Source organism: Macaca mulatta, chromosome 11 (genome assembly GCF_049350105.2).
Source record: "Macaca mulatta isolate MMU2019108-1 chromosome 11, T2T-MMU8v2.0, whole genome shotgun sequence".
Taxonomy (NCBI): Eukaryota; Metazoa; Chordata; class Mammalia; order Primates; family Cercopithecidae; genus Macaca; species Macaca mulatta.
The window spans coordinates 63,905,613-63,929,005 of NC_133416.1; the positions used below are offsets into that span (position 1 = coordinate 63,905,613).

At 44.0% G+C, this 23,393-nt stretch overlaps 1 protein-coding gene across 1 annotated transcript; it reads right to left on the reverse strand.

The window, feature by feature from the left end:
* Positions 1 to 242: 242 nt before the first annotated feature.
* Positions 243 to 23,392, reverse strand: PRIM1 (DNA primase subunit 1). Its single transcript, XM_015152038.3, has 13 exons — positions 23,215 to 23,392; positions 22,081 to 22,238; positions 17,275 to 17,381; positions 17,132 to 17,205; positions 16,446 to 16,582; positions 14,738 to 14,796; positions 13,358 to 13,467; positions 11,483 to 11,574; positions 10,923 to 11,064; positions 8,419 to 8,488; positions 7,559 to 7,650; positions 2,766 to 2,864; positions 243 to 368 (listed from the first exon to the last, which is right to left on the reverse strand). Exons 1-13 carry the CDS (start codon positions 23,315 to 23,317, stop codon positions 349 to 351), a joined length of 1,263 nt encoding a protein of 420 aa, XP_015007524.1. The 5' UTR covers positions 23,318 to 23,392; the 3' UTR covers positions 243 to 348.
* Between the last annotated feature and the right edge of the window lies 1 nt (position 23,393).

Consider the following 23,393-nt stretch of genomic DNA (forward strand, 5'->3'; position numbering starts at 1 on the left):
CCTCGGCCTCCCGAGTAGCTAGGATTACTGTATGCACCACCACACCCGACTAATTTTTGTAGTTTTTGTAGAGATGGGGGTTTCGCCATGTTGGCCAGGCTAGTCTTGAACTACTGACCTCAGGTGATCCGCCTGCCTCAGCCTCCCAAAGTGCTGGGATTACAGGTGTGAGCCACTGCGCCCGGCCAGGAAATCTTTTCAACATAAATTATTTCTCAAGTAAAGGAAAATGTACTTTGAGGTTTAAGACACATACATAGTTCTGCTGTATTTATTAAATGGCTTTTGAAGTATTTGATCTGTTGTTGAAGGCAGAAGATATCCACATTGGTTTGAGGAGCTCTGTCTTCAGAAATCTTTTTGTAAATCTAAAATAGAATAGATAATATATGGAAGAACAGCAAAGGAAAACAAAACAAAGCCCATTTATTTTTACATTCTTTTTTGCCTAATGCTTCTATTTAACTCACATCGTGCACAAAGATTTGCTTACACATTTGCTGAAGTCCACATTATAGGCTGAGCTAATACGGAATAGTGTGGATACAAAGGACTTAATACGGCCAGTTGCAATGGCAGTTTCAACCGGGCTTTCCAAGCTTAGAGTCGTTCATTCAATAATTACACATGTAAGTGTCTACTGAGTAGAGCATTATCTTAGGCACTACTGCTTAAACTATCACATACTGAAATAAAAAATGAAGTGGCAAGATAATTTGTATTGCTATAACATTGCCACAGTTTTCTAGAGTATCCTCTTGAATAATATTCAATCTGCTGGTTTTTTTCCTATTGGTTTATACATATACTCAGATGTCTCCCATTCAGAGTACTCTTCATTTGGCACTGCTATCCTCTTTGCGTTTCCTTCCAGCTATTACATGCAGCAAGATTTTATTAGTTTCCTACTGTACCTGACACTTGATAATCTTGCACTTTTCTTTTCCCTGGCTTCTATAACATTTTCCCTTCCATCTTTCATCTCTTCACTTCTAAATCATTAGCAAGTCTCAAGGATGGTTCCAGTATTTGCACCTTTTGGAGATCTTCAGTGCTAATGTTTTAGTGGCAATAGCTCAGTTGGCCTCTTGGGCTCTATTCTAGTCCCTGCCTTGCCCAGATTTATCTGTCTGGATAAAAACTACAAATCATGGCATTCCCTTCCTCAGAACCTTTAAAAGCTTCCTATTAAGCCCAAAACGAAGCCCAAACACCTAAGCTTGGAATTCAAGGCCATTCAGCTTGCTTCTTTGGATTTATAGCCCATCACTCCTGGACACACCGTTTACTAGATTAGCTGTACTACTTGATGGCTTCCAGAGTGACTGGATGCTTTCCTTTGCTCTTGCTGTTCCTTCAAGAATGAACAACCCTTGGCCTTTTTCCACCTCCATACCCTTATCTCATCAAATTTCTGCTTGTGGAAATCCTTCTCATACCTGATGGTACAGTATATTGGCATTAGGGATTAGATCTTTTTTTTTTTTTTGGGATGGAGTCTTGCTCTGTCACCCAGGCTGGAGTACAATAGTGTGATCTTGGTTCACTGCAACCTCCACCTCCCGGCTTCAAGCGATTCTCCTGCCTCAGCCTCCCAAGTAGCTGGGATTACAGGCACGCAATAACGCGCCTGGCTAATTTTTGTATTTTTAGTAGAGACGGGGTTTCACCATGTTGGCCAGGCTGGTCTTGAATTCCTGACCTCAAGTGATCTGCCCGCTTCGGTCTCCCAAAATGCTGGGATTATAGGTGTGAGCTGCCATGTCCGGCCTAGGGATTTTTTTTTTTTTTTTTTGAGACAGAGTTTTGCTCTTGTTGCCCAGGCTGGAGTGCAATGGCATGATCTCCGCTCACTGCAACCTCCACCTCCTGGGTTCAAGCGATTCTCCTGCCTCAGCTTCCCTAGTAGCTGGGATTATAGGTGCCCGCCACCACACCCAGCTAATTTTTTGTATTTTTAGTAGAGATGGGGTTTTACTATGTTGGCCAGGCTGGTTTTGAACTCCTGACCTCAGGCGATCCACCTGCCTCAGCATCCCAAAGTGCTGGGATTACAGGTGTGAGCCACTGCACCCGGCTAGGGATTAGAATTCTTACAGCAGCTCACTGAAAGGAGTTCAGATACCACTATTTTCATATGAAATCTCAGAGTCCGTCAGATAAAATCTCTTTCTTAGCATTTTGTACATTTTTGTTTTGTACTAAGTTAGTACTTCTTTTTTTTTTTGAGATGCAGTCTCGCTCTGTTGCCCATGCTGGAGTGCAATGGTGCGATTTCAGCTCATTGCAATCTCCGCCTCCCTGGTTCAAGCGATTCTCATGTCTCCACCTCCTGAATAGCTGGGATTACAGGTGGCTACCCCCACGCCCAGCTAATTTTTTGTATTTTTAGTAGAAAAGGGTTTCATCATGTTGGCCAGGCTGGTCTCAAACTCCTGACCTCAAGTGATCCAACTGCCTTGGTCTCCCAAAGTGCTGGGATTACAGGCGTGAGCCACCGTGCCCAGCCAAGTTAGTACTTCTTAAGGGCAAGGGGGCATGATATTAATTCATCTTTGTCTCCCTTGTAGACCTGATACTTAGAATGTGTTTAATAACTATGTGTTAAATTGAATTAAGGAACCTCAATTTCCAAAACATTAAGGATAGTAAGATAAATCAGTAAATTTTGGGAGGAGGGCAAAGAAATACTAGAACTCAAAAATTGCCCTTTTCTACTAATACTAAGATCTAACTAGATAGAAGGGAAAGGTATAGAGTCTTACCACTCTTCTTAAGAAGTTCTCCTTTTCGAGATTTATCCAGGTTTTCAAGAAAATGTTCAAAAACTTTTACATAAGGTGCTAGACTGGTCTTCTTATAATCTAAATTATGAAGAATGTACATTATAATTAGCATAGTGGCAGCAATAACATGAAAATGCAACTAAGTTTCTTTTCTTTTTTTTTTTTTTTTTTTGGAGATGGAGTCTCACTCTGTCCCCCAGGTTGAAGTGCAGTGGTGCGATCTCGGCTCACTGCAAGCTCCGTCTCCCCAGTTCATGCCATTCTCCTGCCTCAGCCTCCTGAGTAGCTGGGACTACAGGCGCCCGCTACCGCGCCTGGCTAATTTTTTGTATTTTTAGTAGAGATGGGGTTTCACCGTGGTCTCGATCTCCTGACCTTGTGATCTGCCCGCCTCAGCCTCCCAAAGTGCTGGGATTACAGGTGTGAGCCACCGCGCTTGGCACAACTAAGTTTCTTATAAGAATTCTCTAGAATAGTGCTGCCCAATGGAAATATGAGAGAAACATATATACTTTTTTTTTTGAGATGGAGCCTTGCTCTGTCACCAGGCTGGAGTGCTGTGGCGCGACCTCGGCTCACTGCAAGCTCCGCCTCCCGGGTTCCTGCCGTTCTGCCTCAGCCTCCCGAGTAGCTGGACTACAGGCGCCCACCACCACACCCGGCTAATTTTTTTTTTTTGTATTTTTAGTAGAGATGGGGTTTCACCATGTTAGCCAGGATGGTCTTGATCTCTTGACCTTGTGGTCCACCTGCCTTGGCCTCCCAAAGTGCTGGGATTACAGGCGTGAGCACCCACCACGCCCGGCCACATATATACTTTTGAATACTATATTAGTCACATTAAAAAAGTTGAAATTATTATTATTGAGATAAGATTTCACTCTGTCACACAGGGTGAAGTTCAGGGATGCCGTCTTGGCCCACGGCAGCCTCGACCTCCTGGGTTCAAGGGATCCTCCCATCTCTGCTTCCTGAGTAGCTGTAACTACAGGCATGTACCACCATGCCCAACTAATTTTTTTTTTTTTTTTTTTGAGAGGGGGTCTCGCTCTGTCGCCCAGGCTGGAGTGCAGTGGCCGGATCTCAGCTCACTGCAAGCTCCGCCTCCCAGGTTTACGCCATTCTCCTGCCTCAGCCTCCCGAGTAGCTGGGACTACAGACGCCCGCCACCTCGCCCGGCTAGTTTTTCGTATTTTTAGTAGAGACAGGGTTTCACCGTGTTAGCCAGGATGGTCTCGATCTCCTGACCTCGTGATCTGCCTGTCTCGGCCTCCCAAAGTGCTGGGATTACAGGGTTGAGCCACCACGCCCGGCCTTTTTGTTTTTGTTTTTTGTATCTGTAGAGACGAGGTCTCACTCTGTTGCCCGGGCTGGTCTCGAACTCCTGAGCTCAAGTGATCTCCCAGCCTTAGCCTCTGAAAGTGCTGAGATTACAGACACATGCCACCATGCCCAACTAAAATATTATTTTTGCATGTAATAAAAATTGAGATATATGACACTCTCTTTCATAAAAGTCTTTTAGTGAGAGAGAGAGATATATATATGTATATATTTTTTTTTTTTGGAGATAGAGTCTGACTCTGTTGCCCAGGCTGGAGTGCAGTGGCACGATCTTGGCTTACTGCAACTTCCGCCTCCCGGGTTCAAGTGATTCTCCTACCTCAGCCTCCCAGCTTATTGGGATTACAGGTGCCCGCCACCACGCCAAGCTAATCTTTTGTATTTTTAGTAGAGACGGGGTTTCACCATGTTGGTCAGGCTGGTTGCGAACTCCTGACCTCGTGATTTACCCGCTTCGGCCTCCCAAAGTGCTGGGATCACAGGTGTTAGCCATTGCACCCGGCCCATGCCTTAAATGATCCTCCACCTCAGCCTCCCAAGTGGCTGGGACCACAGGGGGTGCCACCACAGCTGGCTAATTTTTTATTTTTAGTAGAGACAAGGTCTCACTGTGTTGCTCAGGCTCGGGTCATGCCTTTTGGAGATTCAGAAGTTTTTACATTGAGTATGCTTTGTTTGTTTTTTTTTGAGATGGAGTCTTGCTCTGTCTCCCAGGCTGGAGTGCAGTGGGGCAATTGCGGCTCATTGCAACCTCTACCTCCCAGGTTCAAGCGATTCTTCTGCCTCAGCCTCCCGAGTAGCTGGGATTATAGGTGCCCACCATCACGCCCGGCTAATTTTTGTATTTTTAGTAAAGACAGGGTTTCACCATGTGGCCAGGCTGGTCTTGGAACTCCTGACCTCAGGTGACCCACCCGCCTCAGCCTCCCAAAGTGCTGGGATTACAGGCATGAGCCACTATGCCTGGCCTGCATTAAGTATTCTTTGATTTATAAAATAGTTTAAAAAATGTACATAACAAAAATTTGAATATAGGCAGGGTGCAGTGGCTCATGCCTGTAATCCCAAAACTTAGGGAGGCCGAGGCAGGTGGATTACCTGAGGTCGTGAGTTCGAGACCAGCCTGACCAACATGGAGAAACCCCATCTCTACTAAAAATACAAAAATTAGCTGGACGTGGTGGCAGGCACCTGTAACTCCACCTACTTGGGAGGCTGAGGCAGGAGAATCGCTTGAACTCAGGAGGCAGAGGTTGCAATGAGCCAAGATTGCACCACTGCACTCCAGCCTGGGTGACAGAGTAAGACTCTTTCTCTAAAAAAAAAAAAGGAAGAATGTACAATTTTATTCATCCATTTAATTACATAACCTATGATACCCAACGGGAAAATATGACTAAGAAAGGAGTTTCACGTAAAATTTGGATTTTAGTAGTATCCTATGTTTGCATGGAATTAAGAATCCTCATAATAGTTCTTTAAAAAGAGTAAGAAAGAAATTATACTTTTTTTTTTTGAGACGAAGTCTCACTCTGTTGCCCAGGATGGAGTGCAGTGGCGTGACCTCAGCTCACTGCAACCTCTGCCTCCTGGGCTCAAGTGATTCTTGTGCCTCAGCCTCCTGAATAGCTGGGATTACAGGTATGCGCCACCATGCCTGGCTAATTTTTGTATTTTTAGTAGAGATGGGGTTTAACCATGTTGGCCAGGCTGGTCTCGAACTCCTGACCTCAGGTGATCCACCCACCTTGACTTCCCAGAGTGCTGGGATTACAGGCGTGAGCCACCGTGCCCGGCCATATAATTTTTATTTTGAGACAAGGTCTCTCTCTGACACCCAGGCTGGAGTACAGTGGTGTGATCAAGGCTTACTGCAGCCTTAACCTCCTGGCTCGAACAGCCTCTTGAGTAGCTGAGACCACAGGTGTATGCCAGCATGTCTAGCTAATTTTTTTTTGGAGACAGGGTCTCTCTGTGTTGCCCAGGGTGGTCTCAAACCCCTGGGCTCAAGTCATCCTCTTGCCTCAGCCTCCCAAAGTGCTGGGATTACAGATGTGAGGTGAATGGTTAGCAAGCATTACTCTCTGAGCTCTGCCTTATGTTAGATCAGCAGAAGCACTAAATTCTCATAGGAGCATGAACCCTATTGTGAACTGCGCATGTGAGGGATCTAGGTTGTGCACTCCTTATCAGAATCTAATGCCTGATGATTTGAGGTAAAAAAGTTTCATCCTGGAACCATCCCCAACTCCTCCCCATCTCTTTGAAGTCCGTGCAAAAATTGTCTTCCACAAAACCAGTCCCTGATGCCAAAAAGGTTGGGAAGTGCTGCTATGCAGCATCTCTCTCTCTCTCTTTTTTTTTTTTTTGAGACGGAGTTTCACTCTTGTTGCCCAGGCTGGAATGCAATGGCGCGATCTTGGCTCACCACAACCTCCACCTCCCGGGTTCAAGCAATTCTCCTGCCTCTGCCTTCCAAGCAGCTGGGATTATAGGCATGTGCCACCACACCTGGCTAATTTTGTATTTTTTGGATAGACGGGGTTTCTCCATGTTGGTCAGGCTGGTCTTGAACTCATGACCTCAGGTGATCTGCCCACCTGGGCCTCCCAAAGTGCTGGGATTACAGGTGTGAGCCACCGTGCCTGGCCTGCAGTATCTCTTAGGTGTTAGATTTGCCTTCCATTAGCAAGAAGATATAGAAATTCCTTAGCTTCTTCAAATTCTTGTCTTTTTTTTTTTGAGACAGTCTCCCTCTGTTGCCCAGGATGGAGTGCAGTGGCACAATCTTGGCTCACTGCAACCTCTGCCTCCTGGGTTCAACCGATTCTTCTGCCTCAACTTCCTGGCTAGCTGGGATTACAGGCGCCTTCCACTACACCTGGTTAATTTTTGTATATTTAGCAGAGACGGGGTTTCACCATGTTGCCAGGCTGGTCTTGAACTCCTGAGCTCAAGTGATCCGCCTGCCTCGGCCTCCCAAAATGCTGGGATTATAGGCATGAACCACTGCGCCCAGCCAGCTTCTTCAAATTCTTGAATATACAACTCGGTAAACAGTTTAGACATGTTTACCATAAAACCCACCTATATGCATCAGAAACAAAGAGCAAAAGTACTGCATATATAATAGTTGTTAAATAAATAGGTGGTGAATCTCAGAGACTGATTATTCATACTTATTGATAGTTTAATCTTACAGTATAGATCCTAGCATTTAGAAGTTGTTTAGGAAATATGTGTTGAATCAGACTGGATTCAGTAACACCACTTGGGTAACTGCTGAAGAAAGGACACAAACATTGTATGCAGTTCCAGGACAAATGCTGATCCATTCTGGCTGAATCAGAGAATTAATTATTGGAGTGACAGATGGATATCTATATAAAAACCCTGTATTAAAGTGAAGCTTCAATATATTATCTTACCTCTGGTTCTATGTTTGACATCAGATTCAGCTTCATTCTCCTCTTTTTCCTCTTCATTAATGGAAATGGCATCCAATTCACGGCAGATGAAGCTGCAAGTAACAGAACAAGATAATTTTTTTTTTTTTTTTTTGAGATGGAATCTCGCTCTGTTGCCAGGCTGGACTGCAGTGGTGCAATCTTGGCTCACTGCAACCTCTGCCTCCCAGGTTCAAGCGATTCTCCTGCCTCAGCCTCCCGAGTAGCTGGGACTACAGGCATGTGCCACCAAGCCCAGATAATTTTTGTATTTTTAGTAGAGATGGGGTTTTACAATGTTGGCCAGGATGGTCTCGATCTCTTGACCTTGTGATCCGCCCACCCTGCCCTCCCAAAGTGTTGGGATTATAGGCATGAGCCACCGTGCCTGGCCACGAACAAGAGAAGTTTAATGTTGGTTTCTGGTCAGCATTATCCAGTGTATAATAGCATGTGAATCCCATAAAATTTACTGTAAAAAAATTATGTGGTCAACTTAAATTTGGGATATTCTAAACAGCATGATCTCTTCTTGGAGTTTTTCATGCATATTATCATATGAAAGACTGTGAAATACTGTAGTAAAAGATACTTTTAATCTGTTTAAGTCAGAATTTCCTAAATTTATTTGACCTTAAAATCTTTTTCTTATGTAACAGCAGGTGAAAAGCTTGTATTGTTCTATTAGGGCATCATCATCTAACCTTTGAACCTTATTTGGTTTCCCTAACCAAATATACCATTCCCATGCAACTAATTCTCTAAGAAGGAGGCTAATCCAATTTATTTAAAATTCAGAACAACAATTACAAACAAGGAGTGATCAATGATTTGAAACATACCTTATGGTTGGAACAGTAAATGGATCAAACTGGTCCACTTTCTGCAAATCAATAGGCACAGATATGCGACCTGTAAGAAGCAAAAGTTATAAACTGATGATTGTGGACTATAAATCATTATAGGCTCTCCTATAAGTTATTTTTCGTCAAATTTTTTTTTTTTTTTTTTTTTTTTTTTTTTTTTTTTGAGGCAGAGTTTCACTCTTGTTGCCCAGGCTGGAGTGCAATGGCAAGATCTCGGCTCACCACAACCTCCACCTCCCAGGTTCAAGCAATTCTTCTGCCTCAGCTTCCCTAGTAGCTGGGATTATAGGCATGTGCCACCAGGCCCAGCTAATTTTTTGTATTTTTAGTAGAGACGAGGTTTCTCCATGTTGGTCAGGCTGGTCTCGAACTCCCGACCTCAGGTGATCCACTCGCTTTGGCCTCCCAAAGTGCTGGGATTACAGGCGTGAGCCACTGTGCCCAGCCTAAAATTTTTTATCTAAGGCTTAGACAAAGGGTTAAACTTATCTGTTAAGAACCGTATTTAGAAATATAAATTAAAGTACTTTCACATTAGCTGTGCCCTTACTTTTTTTTAGAGTTAAGGTCTCACTTTGTCACCTATGCTGGAGTATAGTAGCATGGTCATAGCTCACTGCAGGCTTGAAGTCCTGGGCTCAAGTGATCCTCCCACCTCAGTTGTCTCCCAAAGTGCTGGAATTATAGATGTGAGCTACTGCACCTGGCCTGGCCAGTTTTTCAATTTTTGTTGAGTTGGGGTCTCACTGTGTTGCCCAGGCTGGCCTTGAACTTCTGGCCTCAAATAATCCTCTTGCCTCAGCCTCCTGAGTTGCTAGGATTACAGGTGTGAACCACCATGTCCAGCATGCCTTTTACTTCTCTTTAGAAAACAACTGGCCAGGTGCAGCGGCTCACACCTGTAATCCCAGCACTTTGGGAGGCCGAGGAGGGTGGATCACGAGGTCAGGAGGTCAGGACCAGCCTGGCCAAGATGGTGAAACCCCGTCTCTACTAAAAATACAAAAATTAGCCAGGCGTGATGGCGGGTGCCTATAATCCCAGCTACTTGGGAGGGAGAGGCAGAGAATTGCTTCAACCTGGGAGGCGGTGGTTGCAGTGAGCCAAGATCACGCCACTGCATTCCAGCCTGGGTGACAGAGCGAGACTCTGTCTCGAAAAAAAAAAAAACCAAAAACACCAAAAAGCAAATGTGAAGACTGTTTCAATAAGAGCTATTTCCCAGTTGCTCTTATCCCTACTTTTATTTCTATATTTAGAAATAAAGTATATTTAAATATTCCATATTTAAGTTCAGGACAATCTCAGATTTAATAAGTCCTGAAAATAGAACAAAATAGATGGAAATATTATATTTACATTAGCTTAGTTTTTTTTAATTGAGATCAATACAGATGCCCACATGTCAGATACCTTTAAAAAGCATTCTGGAAATAAAATAGAAATTATTCTACTCTTTTAACCCCTCCTAGGATACCATACAGAATTTAACATATCTCAAAAATGACATGAGGCTGGGTGCAGTGGCTCATGTCTGTAATCTCAGCACTTTGGGAGACTGGGGCAGGTGAATTGCTTGACCTCAAGAGTTCAAGACCATCCTGGGCAATATGGCAAAACCCTGTCTACAAAATATTAGCTGGCTGTGGTAGCATGTGCCTGTAGTACCAGCTACTCAGGAGGGTGAGGCAGAAGGATTGCTTGAGTTTGGGTGATTGAGCCTTCAGTGAGCCGAGACTGCATCAGTGTACTCCAGCCTGGGTGACAGAGTGAGATTCTGTCTCGAAAAAAAAATTTTTTGTTTTTGTCAGTGCTAGGGAGTAGAGTTCATTGCATTTCTTTCTTTTTTTCTTTTTTTTGTGAGACAAGGTCTCACTCTGTCGCCCAGACTGGAATGCAGTGGCACCATCACAGCTCACTGCAGCCTTAACTTTCCAGGCTCAAGTGATCCTCCTGCCTTAGCCTCTTGAGTAGCTGGAACTACAGGCATGCACCACCATGTCTAGCTACTTTGTGTATTTTTTGTAGAAAGGGGGTTTAGACATGTTGTCTATACTGGTGTCAGACTCTGGGGCACAAGTGATTTGCCCACCTTGCCCTCCTCAAGTGCTGGGATTACAGGAGCAAGCCACCACATATGGCCACACGCAATTTATTTTTTATGTCCTTGGATAAGTTACATCTTGGACCACCGTTTTCTCATCTGTACAATGAGAGTTGTTGTCCTAAGATTTTGACGGTCCTCTCCAAATCTAATATGGAGCCTCAGAAACCCAACTGAAAAACAGTTACATAGTAGAAACTAATCTGGTAGCTACTTAACTGACAATATAAAAAACTAATTTAGGTATTAGGTGACAGAGCAATTCTTCTACCTTTAAATCATAGACATTATATATATTCAGACCTAATGCCATGCTTACTAAAGCAAATAGTAACTCATTTTTCTTTTAGTTTCCCTTAGTTCCCTTGTGTAGTACCTGTTTTAGGATGAACACTAAAAGGGCTCTTCAGTAGATGATTGATTCCTTTGCTGACATTGATATCCAGCCGTGGAAAACAGTACTGGAGCATAATCTCCCACTCCAGCCAGGGTCCATATTTGTCATTTTTGATGTTATTCTAAAAGCAGATAGAAGGCCAACATGAGGATCAGCAGGAACTGTTGAGGATTTCTTTAAAGAAAGTTAAAAAAATGATCTTCAGGCCAGGCGCAGTGGCTCAAACCTGTAATCCCAGCACTTTGGGAGGCCGAGACGGGTGGATCATGAGGTCAGGAGATCGAGACCATCCTGGCTAACACGGTGAAACCCCGTCTCTACTAAAAAATACAAAAAACTAGCCGGGTGAGGTGGCGGGTGGAGGCAGAGCTTGCAGTGAGCTGAGATCCGGCCACTGCACTCTAGCCTGGGCGACAGAGTGACACTCCCTCTCAAAAAAAAAAAAGATCTTCAACCATCTTTAACTGACTAGGCAAAACAATCAATTTAATTAAGAATTGCATTATTATATCTGTAATACAGATTTCAGTGGAACATACCTGACATCTGCTGGCTACTTTCTTCAAGTGCTCCCAACGCTGAAGTGAATTGTGAGACTTTTGGAAGCCTTGTTGAAGTTCATCATGAATTAGTGATGGGTCATTAAGGAACAGACTCATTTAGGGGACATCAATGAATAACTTAGTTTTAAGTATGTATTACCACAAGGGTATCTTTTTTTTTTTTTTTTTTGAGACGGAGTCTCGCTCTGTCGCCCGGGCTGGAGTGCAGTGGCCGGACCTCAGCTCACTGCAAGCTCCGCCTCCCGGGTTCCCGCCATTCTCCTGCCTCAGCCTCCCGAGTATCTGGGACCACAGGCGCCCGCCACCTCGCCCGGCTAGTTTTTTGTATTTTTAGTAGAGACGGGGTTTCACCGTATTAGCCAGGATGGTCTCGATCTCCTGACCTCGTGATCCGCCCGTCTTGGCCTCCCAAAGTGCTGGGATTACAGGCTTGAGCCACCGCGCCCGGCCAACCACAAGGGTATCTTATAAATACTTAGAAAGCAGTTATTAATGTTCCTTAAAATGTAAATGTTGGCCGGGCATGGTGGCTCAAGCCTGTAATCCCAGCACTTTGGGAGGCTGAGGTGGGTGGATCACGTGAGGTCAGGAGTTTGAGACCAGCCTGGTGAACATGGTGAAACCCCATCTCTACTAAAAATAGAAAAATCAGCAGGGCATGATGGCTCACATCTGTAATCGTACCTACTCTGGAGGCTGAGGCAGGAAAATTGCTTAAACCCGCAAGGTGAAGGTTGCAGTGAGCGGAGATTGTGCCACTGCACTACAGCCTGGGTGACAGAGTGAGACTCCATCTCAACAAACAACCCACCCACCCCACAAATGTTAAACTCAATAGCTGTATTCGGCTGGGCACAGTGGCTCATGCCTGTATTCCCAACACTTTGGGAGGCCAAGGTGGGTGGATCATTTGAGGTCAGGAGTTTGAGACCAGCCTGGCCGACATGGTGAGACCCTGTCTCTACTAAAAATACAAAAATTAGCTGGGCATGGTGGCGCACGCCTGTAGTCCCAGTTACTTGGGAGGCTGAGGCAGGAGAATCGTTTGAACCTGGGAGGCAGAGGTTGCAGTAAGCCAAGATCTCACCACTGCACATTCCAGCCTGGGCAACAGAGTGAGACTCTGTCTCAACAAACAAACAAACAAACAAAAAACCCAAAAACAAACCAACACCAGTTGTATCACTGAAATCTTCCACGGTAAAAATACAGTGATGATATAACAAAAAGAATGCCAAAATAACTATAAGGTATGGTGTAAAGTTTTCCCTGGTCTGCATGTGTTTTGACTACGTGATTCACCATTCTTTTTTTTTTTTTTTTTTTTGAGACGGAGTCTGGCTCTGTTGCCCAGGCTGGAGTGCAGTGGCTGGATCTCAGCTCACTGCAAGCCCCGCCTCCCGGGTTCACGCCATTCTCCTGCCTCAGCCTCCCGAGTAGCTGGGAGTACAGGCGCCCGCCACCTCGCCCGGCTAATTTTTTTTGTATTTTAGTAGAGACGGGGTTTCACCGTGTTAGCCAGGATGGTCTCGATCTCCTGAACTCGTGATCCGCCCGTCTCGGCCTCCCAAAGTGCTGGGATTACAGGCTTGAGCCACCGCGCCCGGCCAATTCACCATTCTTTAGCCATTAATTCTAGGACCAACTTCCAAAATGAGAAAACTGATTTGCAACATGGCCCCATTTTTTATTGTGTTCCAATAATACTAAAATCCAGAAATACAAGAGATATTTTGTATAAAAAAGATTAAACTCATAAGTATATGAGAACTTACAAGCAGACATATCTAACATTTATAATATCACAGATCAAAACAACTAGCTCACAGAAATGATCACGGGAAAGGATATTTTCAGGAACAAGGGCTAAAATCTTATCCCAGCTTTCTTTATTTTTGAGAATATCTTGATTAACCAAGGCATATTCTTCAAAGTATTTTTTTATTATGTTAATAGATTTTCTGTAGGAACAACAATAACAACGGAGTCCCAACACTATTAGTAACACATATGCCACATAGGTATTGCTGCCATTGTAGGGAAGACTACTGCTTATTTTCATGACATTTTTAGAACTTAATTAGGTAAAATGGGAATACCAAACTTTGCAGGATTATAATTAAATGAGACACTTTAAGGGAAAATAACCTGGCATAGAACCTGGCACAGAATATGTATACAAGAAATGTTTACTTTTTAAACCTCACAACTTAGAAGGTTAATATATGCAATAAGGGTAGAAAGTAACCAACCCAGGACACCATAATACATCAATAGTAGAATGTGGGATGCAGCCTACACTTTCCACTGTGAATTGCTTGTATTAATATCTCAACAATCATATAATGTTTGCAGTTCACAAATATGCATCACATTTAACTCTTTCACTTAATCATTGATACAACTGCGAGACAGGTAGAGTGGATGTTGTTCTTCCCATCATAGAGATAAGGAAATGGAGGCAGCAATATTTTATCAAGATCATAGTACATGGCAGAATAGGAATTTTTACTCCTAATATAAGGTTTTTTCCACTATCCTAGAGAAGTAGTGAATTCACTGGAAAAAGCATGGGCTTTGGAGTCAGGCAGACCAGGGCATGAATCCTAAATTTAACAACTGACTTGTTAGGCTGGGCGTGGTGGCTCAAGCCTGTAATCCCAGCACTTTGGGAGGCCGAGATGGGCGGATCACGAGGGCAGGAGATCGAGACCATCCTGGCTAACACGGTGAAACCCCGTCTCTACTAAAAAATACAAAAAAAACTAACCGGGCGAGGTGGCGGGCGCCTGCAGTCCCAGCTACTCGGGAGGCTGAGGCAGGAGAATGGCGTAAACCCGGGAGGCAGAGCTTGCAGTGAGCTGAGATCCGGCCACTGCACTCCAGCCCGGGCCACAGAGCAAGACTCTGTCTCAAAAAAAAAAAAAAACAAAAAAAACAACTAACTTGTTGTGTGATGCCAAGCTTATTATAAAATCTCTCTAAAACTCACTTTCCTTATCTATAAATGGAGATACCATCAAGTCTCTTGTGGGGTTTTTGTGAAGAACAATGAGAACATCTGTAAAGCACCTATTAGGAATACTGCAGCATAAAATAGGCACTCAATTAACCATAGCTATTATTATTATAAAACGCTACCCAGCAGTGAAAATTGATAGCAAGTTAACTCTAAAGGCACATGCCAATAAATGAGACACCTTAAAGTGTATGGAGACTTTTCCAACAGACCTGATAAAAGGGTGAATTTTTTCACTTAGGTGAACTTTCTTTTTAACATCTTGACCACCCTGAAAAATAAATCATTAAAAAAGAACTTCATGTACACAATATAAATACAGTCATGTTCAGCATAATGACATTTTAGTCAATGATGGACAGCATATAAGATGGTGGGCGCAGTGGCTCACACCTGTAATCCCAGCACTTTGGGAGGCTGAGGTGGGTGGATCACCTGAGGTCAGGAGGTCCAGACCAGCCTGACCAATATGATGAAACCCTGTTTCCACTTGACACCACGCCTGGTTAAATATAAAAATTAGCCAGGCATGGTGACAAGTGCCTGTAATCCCAGCTACTTGGGAGGCTGAGACAGAAGAATTGCTTGAACCCGGGACACGGAGGTTGCAGTGAGCAGAGATCGCGCCACTGCACTCCAGCCTGGGCGACAGAGTGAGACTGTCTCAAAAAAAAAAAAAAGAATTTCGTAGGCTGGATGCGGTGGCTCACACCCATAATCTCAGCATTTTGGGAGGCAGAGGTGGGAGGATAGTTTGAATTTAGGAGTTCAAGAACACCCTGGACAATATAGTGAGATCTTGTTTTTGCAAAAAATTTAAAAATTAGCTGGGCATGGTGGCGCATCCTTTAGTCCCAGCTATTCAGGGGGCTGAGGTAGAAGGATCACTTGAGACCAGGAGGTCAAGACTGCAGTAAGCTGTGGTCACGTCACTGTACTCCAGCCTGGGTGACAGGGTGAGACTGTGTCTCAAAAACAACAACAACAACAACAACAACAACAAAACAAAATCAAAACCAAACTTTAACATGTTCTATTATTTTATATACGATAAATCTATTTTATCTATTATTATTATTATTATTTTTTAAGATGGAGTTTTGCTCTTGTTGCCTAGGCTGGAGTGCAATGGTGCAATCTTGGCTCACCACAACCTCTGCCTCCCAGGTTCAAGCGATTCTCCTGCCTCAGCCTCCTAGTAGCTGGGATTATAGGCATGTACAACCACGCCTGGCTAATTTTGTATTTTTAGTAGAGTCGGGGTTTCTCCATGTTGGTCAGCCTGGTCTCGAACTCCCGACCTCAGATGATCCGCCCGCCTTGGCCTCCCAAAGTGCTGGGATTACAGGCATGAGCCACTGTGTCCGGCCTTATCTATTATTTTATATATGCCACCAAAGGAAGATTTTTATAGCAAAATAAAATGAAATATCTTAATACACGTAGCTACTATGACTTTAAATGATCTGTTGGTAAGATCATCTTTAATGCAATGTGAATGCCATTAAAGATAGTTTCAAGTCAGCACGGTGGCTCATGCCTGTAATCCCAGCACTTTGGGAGGCTGAGGTGGGTGAATCACCAGAGGCCAGAAGTTCTAGACCAGCCTGGCCAACATGGTGAAACCCAGTCTTTACTAAAAATACAAAATTTAGCTGGGCATGGTGGCGGGTGCCTGTAGTGTCCCAGCTACTCTGGAGGCTGAGGTGGGAGAATTGCTTGGACCCAGGAGATGGAGCTGGCAGTGAGCCAAGATTGTGACATTACAGTCCAGCTTGGGCAAGAGAGTGAGACTCCATCTCAAAAAAAAAAAAAAAAAAGAAAAAAAAAGATAGTCTCATTTTTGTTGATAGTAAACATATCAGGCTTGGTAACATCTAGAAACTAAAGCAATGCAAATTAGAATTAAGAGGACCTTACCTTTACAAGGCTCAAATACTCAACTATCCCAGAACGTACTGCAGAAGACAATTTTCTAACTGATTCATCGCAGACCCAACAATGAACACCTCTCCTTCCAGAATATACCCAGAGACGATGCTTAAACCCAAAGTCCTCTGAGGAGGAGAGAAATAATAGGTTTTAAAACAAATCTATAAACTCCTTAATTAATATATATTAAATTACTTGTTGTTTCCTGTGCTCCCCATGTTCTTGCTTCATCTCTTTACCCATCCTAGTCTCTCTGCTAGGAATTTCTTTCTTTTTTAAAAAATTATTTTATTAGGCTGGGCGTGGTGGCTCACACCTGTAATCCCAGCACTTTGGGAGGCCAAGGCAGGCGGATCACGAGGTCAGGAGTTCGAGACCAGCCTGACCAACATGGTGAAATGCCACCTCTACTAAAAATACAAAAATTAGCTGGGCGTGGTGGCACACACCTGTAGTCCCAGCTACTCAGGGGGCTGAGACAGGAGAATCACTTGAACCCAAGGGGCGGAGGTTGCAGTGAGTCGAAATCTCACTTCGTCTGGCTGACAAAGTGAGACTCCGTCTCAAAAAAAAAAGAAATTAATGAGATTTGATCACATAATACAGAGAATAATAGTAGTCAGAGGAAAACCAGTTCTCACACTTGACCCCATTCAGAAACTGCTGATACTTGCCCTTCAATGCTCTGTCAATGATGCGTATGGCCATTGTCATGAGGGTCCAGCACTTAGGACATATGTCTGCAGAACTAGAGCAGAGTCATCATTACTCATTGTCAGTGGTATCACCCACCCTAATAGCAAGACACAGTGCTCACCTACAACATCTCCTCACATCGTCATAGTCTGTCATGTCAATGTCAAATACCAGTTCTTTTTCCTGAGCCTGGAAAGCTCCCAGCTTCACCGTATTGTGTTGATTGGGCTACAAATACAAAATATTGATCAGTTTCTATAAGAGCTGCCACATTGCTAAATCTGCTTATTTTCTACACATATGGAAAAAGATACCAAAGAGAAACAAAGAGACCGTATAATGCCAACTTTATGGCAGTGAAAGTTCATTATTTTGGATCTCACACATACACAATTGATGAGAACCTTAACTTTCTCCAACTTAAAGCAGGGTTTAATGAATACATATCCATCATAAATGTTTGTTGGATAATAATAAATTATCCAATTTTTATCCAATAAGGATAATAATAAAGCTGTTTTTAGATTTCTCACAAGGGAACGTATACAGATAATGGCCTATTGCAAGGTGTTTTAAGAACCTTTACTTGTATGTACTATACATACAAGTATTTAAAAATTTTCAGTAATTCAAAAAGATCTCCCCAATTAGTTTGAATTGAGACTTTATTATAAAGAGGCTATGAGAGGCTGGGCGTGGTGGCTCATGCCTGTAATCCCAGCACTTTGGGAGGCTGAGGCGGGCAGATCACTTGAGGTCAGGAGTTCGAAACCAGCCTGGCCAATATGGTGAAACTTTGTCTCCCTACCAAAGATATAAAAATTAGCCAGGTATGGTGGCATACGCCTGTAGTCCCAGCTATTTGGGAGGCTGAGGCAGGAGAATCATTTGAACCTAGGAGGCGGAAGTTGCTGTGGGCCAAGATCACGCCACTGCACTCCAGCCTGGGTGACTACAGTGAGACTCTGTCTCAAAAAAAAAAGAACCCGAGAGGGTAATGCCACCATAAGTTTTTATAACTGTAAGTCAAAAGGGAGTGACAACTGAGGAGATTCATAAGAACTAAATCTTAGCCTGTTGGTAAGGAAAGACAAGAGGCACAACCCAATTTATACCTCAGAACTCCCAAAAGGCTCAGGGATAGGTGATACCAGGTATTGCTGGAATGAGTAAGTACGTTTAGTGGTGAAGCTGAGATGAAAAACAGGAAGATTTTTCAAGGCCACCCTTGACTGAAGGAAAAAAAAAAGGAGGATTGGTTCAAAGCCTAGTTAAGAAAGTTAGCTCCCCAGATTGGTACACTTAGCTTGCAGAGCTAGGTGAGTGCTCTTTCATTTCCCTGGCAGAAGACACCTGAATTATTCTCCAGAGAGCATAAAACAGAAGGTCTCTGGACTTGGACAACAAGTACAATTGAAGAGTGTGTTGTACTGATACTATGAATTGATATTAGGGGAATAATTAGACATTTATATGTGGAATGTTAAGACCCAGCCCTTTCTACCCACTTCTGTACTCTTCCACTACCAACTCAGGCAGGAGGCTGGAAGATTCCTCTCTAAATAATCTGATCAGGGCTGGGCGCAGTGGCTCACACCTGTAATCCCAGCACTTTGGGAGGCCGAGGCGGGCGGGTCACGAGGTACGGAGATCGAGACTAACCTGGCTCACATGGTGAAACCCCATCTCTACTAAAAATACAAAAAATTAGCCGGGTGTGGTGGCACATGTCTGTAATCCCAGCTACTCGGGAGGCTGAGGCAGGAGAATTGCTTGAACCCGGGAGGTGGAGGTTGCAGTGAGCCAAGATCGCGCCACTGCACTCCAGCCTAGGCGACAGAATAAGACTCTGTCTCAAAAAAAAAAAAAAAAAAAAAAAAAAAAGACTTAGCTAAAAGAAAGTGGTTACTTCTGGGTCCGGGTGCGGTAGCTCATGCCTGTAATCCCAGCACTTTGGGAGGCCAAGGCGGGTCGGTCACTTGAGGTCAGGAATTCGCGACCAGCCTGGCCAACATGGCAAAACCCCATCTCCACTGAAAAATACAAAAATTAGACAAGTGTGGTGGTGTGCGCCTATAATCCCAGCTACCCGGGAAGCTGAGGTGGGAGAATCGCTTGAGAGGCGGAAATTGCAGTGAGTGGAGATGAGCCATTGCACTTCAGCCTGGGCAAGAGAGCTAGACTCCGTCTCAAAAAAAAGATTAAAAAAAAATAAAAAAATAAAAAAAAAAGAAAGTGGTTGCTTCTGGGTAGCCAAAAATGAGGGGGAAGGGTAGCAGAATTTTTTTTAGACAGGGTCTCACTCTGTCACCCAGGATGGAGTGCAGTGGCGTGATCTTGACCTACTGCAACCTCTGCCTACTGGGTTCAAGCAATTCTCCTGTCTCAGCCTCCTGAGTAGCTGGGACTATAGGTGTGTGCCACCAAGTCCGGCTGTTTTGTATTTTTTGGTAGAGTTGGGGTTTCACTATGTTGGCCAGGCTGATCTTGAACTCCTGACCTCAAGTTATCTGCCTGCCTCAGCCTCTCAAAGTGCTGGAGTTACAGGCATGAACCACCGGCCCAGCCTGGTAGATTTTTTTTAAAGCTGAATAGAAGTACCTGATTTTGTAAACCACGTGCATACATAACTGATAAAAATCACAAAACAAAACACAAAAAGTAAATAAAGGTCTATAGATGTTTCTGTCTTGGCCCAAGAAAAAAATGAGACGTTTTCTCCCTTTAGTAATTAAGGAGAAGGAAGTAGAGTGGCACCCTAACCCTTCTTAGAAGTTCATTTTCAGTTTTATTCTCAACCTATAAAGGGAAAGTAAAACAACTCCAAAGTATTTTTTCCACCTGCCTTTTATTACCTCTTCTCCCCTTACTTTGATGATGACAGACAGGTCTGGGATTTAGAGTCAGAAATCCTGGGTTTAAGTCCTAGCTCTATCATTTAGAAATTGTGTATGAGCTTGGGCAAACTATTCAAGTTCTCTGGACCTGTTTCCTCTTTTATAAAAAGAATGAGGATTGATACAAGAAACAAGTTATATAACATATGAAAAACTCCACATAAAAGCTATTATGCTATGTATGTATTCCCTCCACCCACTAGTGTGTATATTTGAGAAGGGGAAGAAGGGCAATTTTGGTTTGTTCATTCACTCAACAAATATTTATAGTGTACTCTCTCTTGCCAGACACTCTTCTAGGCACTTAGAATATACCAGTGGCAGGGGATGGAAGGAGTGGCAGGCTGTAGTAGACCTCACTGAGAAGGTGCTATTTGAGCAAAGATTTGAAGGAGGTGAGGGGATGAACAAAGTATAGAAATGGGTTTTAGGCAGTGGAAACAGCTTGAGCAAGGGTCAGTGTGGCAGGAATGAAGAAGGGGGAGAGAAGGACTTTTAGTCAGTGAAATGAGCAGCCACCAGATAATGTTTTGAGCAGAGGAATCACAGATTCTGAGTTGTTTTAAAAGGATCACTCTAGGTTCCGTATTGAGAATGGACTCTAGATTCTACAAGGGCAAACTGTTAGGAGGTTTTTACAGTAATTCAGATGAGATGATAATGTTGGTAGCACTGGTAGTAGTGGCTGGATTTTAGATATACTTATGGTAGAGCCAAAGGGATTTCCTAATAGAATGGGTATGGGAGTGTGAGAAAGAGAGGAATCCAGAATAACTCCAGGGGTATGAAGGAAAAATAATACAAATATTTATTATGACTGAACTGTACACTTAAACGTGGTAAAGATAATTTTATATGTATATTTTACCTCAATAAAAATAAACAATTAAAAGAAAAAAAGAGGCCGGGTGTGGTGGCTCACGCCTGTAATCCCAGTACTTTGGCAGGCCGAGATGGGTGGATCATGAGGTCAGGAGATCGAGACCATCCTGGCTAACACGGTTAAACCCAGTCTCTACTAAAAAATAGAAACAATTGGCCGGGTGTGGTGGCGGGCGCCTGTAGTCTCAGCTACTCGGGAGGCTGAGGCAGGAGAATGGCATGAACCTGGGAGGCGGAGCTTGCAGTGAGCAGAGATTGTGCCACTGCACTTCAGCTTGGGTGACAGAGCGAGGCTCAGTATCAAAAAAAAAAGAAAAAAAAGAAAAAAAAAAAAAAAAAAAAGGGAGTAACTTCCAAGGTGGGAGAGAATGTAATTCTCTTTTATTTCCCTCTTTTTTTTTTTCGTTGATGCCAAGTCTCGCTCTGTCCCCCAGACTGGAGTGCAATGGCGCGATCTCGGCTCACTGCGACCTCTGCTTCCCGGGTTCAAGCGATTCTCCTGCCTCAGCCTCCTGAGTTGCTGGGATTACAGGCGCGTACCACCACACCTGGCTAATTATTTCCCTTTCTTTTTTTTTTTTTTTTTGAGACGGAGTCTCGCTCTGTCGCCCAGGCTGGAGTGCAGTGGCCGGATCTCAGCTCACTGCAAGCTCCGCCTCCCGGGTTCATGCCATTCTCCTGCCTCAGCCTCCCGAGTAGCTGGGACTACAGGCGCCCGCCACCTCGCCCGGCTAATTTTTTGTATTTTTTTAGTAGAGACAGGGTTTCACCGTGTTAGCCAGCATGGTCTCCATCTCCTGACCTTGTGATCCGCCCATCTCGGCCTCCCAAAGTGCTGGGATTACAGGCTTGAGCCACCGCGCCCGGCCTATTTCCCTTTCTTAAATCATGTCGACTTCCTCTTCCTAGTAGCCAGTTACTCAATTTTTTTGTCCTAGTAAGAATGCAACCAATTCACTCCCAAATGATTTCATCAGTAATGTAGAATGTCAAAGAACAAAAAAGGATTAATCACTTGCCAAACAATTAAAAAGTGGCTTTTCATCTAGAATAAACTCTAAAACTTTAATCTCAAAACGCAAGCGGAATCAACCCATTCTTGGTATACAAAATACAACAACAAAATACATCAAAAAAAGATTTCTTACTCTGTGGGAATATACTGCGCCTATATCAATCTTGTATGGATTCATTTTCTGCATCTCCTTTTCCAGATCACTCTGGTTGTTGAAGGATTGGTAGCGAATATAAATATCATCTTTCAATGTGAATGAAAATTCACGGTGTTGAAAGTAATTCTTTATCACTGCAAAATAAATGTACATTTTAAAGTTAATTTGCTACTGTATTTGGCTCAAGACATTATAACTTTAGCCAATGAGAAGTTTTTTTTTTTCGGAAAGGGTATCTCGCTTCCTGCACTATCGCCCAGACTGGAGTGCAGGGGCTCGATATAGGCTCACTGCAACCTCCGCCTCCCGGGTTCAAGGGATCCTACCACCTCAGCCTCTGGAGGCTGTAGCTAGGACTACAGGCACGCGAGCCACCACGCCCAGATAATTTTTGTAGAGACCGGGTTTCACCATGTTGGCCAGGTTGGTCTCGAACTCCTGACCTCAGGTAATCCGTCCTCCTCGGCTTTCCAAAGTGCTGGATTACAGGCGTGAGCCGCGGCACTCGGCCCGAGAAGATGTTTTTAATGAGCCCCCTATGCTCAACACCATGGTAGATGTAAAAGAAAAACAAAACAAAATCCCCAAGAACTAGTCTCTAATTTGAAAGCAGTTACCATTCCATATTTGCTAGGAAAAGGTACAAAAGACGAAACAGATGCATAACTATTTTAAATATGTAACGCCACCCCTCCCTCCTGATTCGCACTAATAAATTCAGCTGCAAGGAAGAAAGTATTTCTCTTCTGCAGGAGGCTCTTCCGCTCCTGATGCAAACTATGTCTCTGCAGCTTCACGCTACACCCCAGTAACCCCCTGGGCACCGCGGCAGGTAAACGGGGCACCTAATGTGAGCTTGACCACGCAGAGGTAGGAGCGGTGGCTCTGTTTTTTTTTTTTTTTTTTTTACCGTGTGGCCGCAGGCTGGCTATTATATCCTCTTTCAGCCCATTTACACCTAGGAAGTGGTGGGGCGGGCTCCAGAGAGCAAATGAAGGCGCGCCGCACAAAGCCTGGCGCACAGAAGGCGCTTCATATTGTCATTCTAAGGACACCCCGCCTCAAACCTCCTCACACTCCGCTCCCGACCCCATTCCTCGCCTCCATCACCTCCGCCGTAGTTGAGCCAGCGATAGTACTGAGAGTAGGGAAAGAGCCTCCGGTAATAAAGTTTAAGCAGCTCGGGCAGCTCGGTGGGGTCAAACGTCTCCATTGAGCGCTGAACTCGACAGTCAGGACTACCACAGGAATTGGCGGGAACATCGCGGCCGTGCGGCTCCGCTACTGCG

Excerpts from the sequence above, each read along its gene's own strand:
- PRIM1 (XM_015152038.3), bottom strand. The coding sequence starts at position 23,317 with ATGGAGACGTTTGACCCCACCGAGCTGCCCGAGCTGCTTAAACTTTAT. Across the intron at positions 11,575-13,357 it reads TTTAGCCCTTGTTCCTGAAA|TAATTCATGATGAACTTCAA; the intron begins ATATCCTTTCCC and ends ATGACCCATCAC. Across the intron at positions 369-2,765 it reads AGAACTTCTTAAGAAGAGTG|ATTTACAAAAAGATTTCTGA; the intron begins GTAAGACTCTAT and ends ATTCTATTTTAG.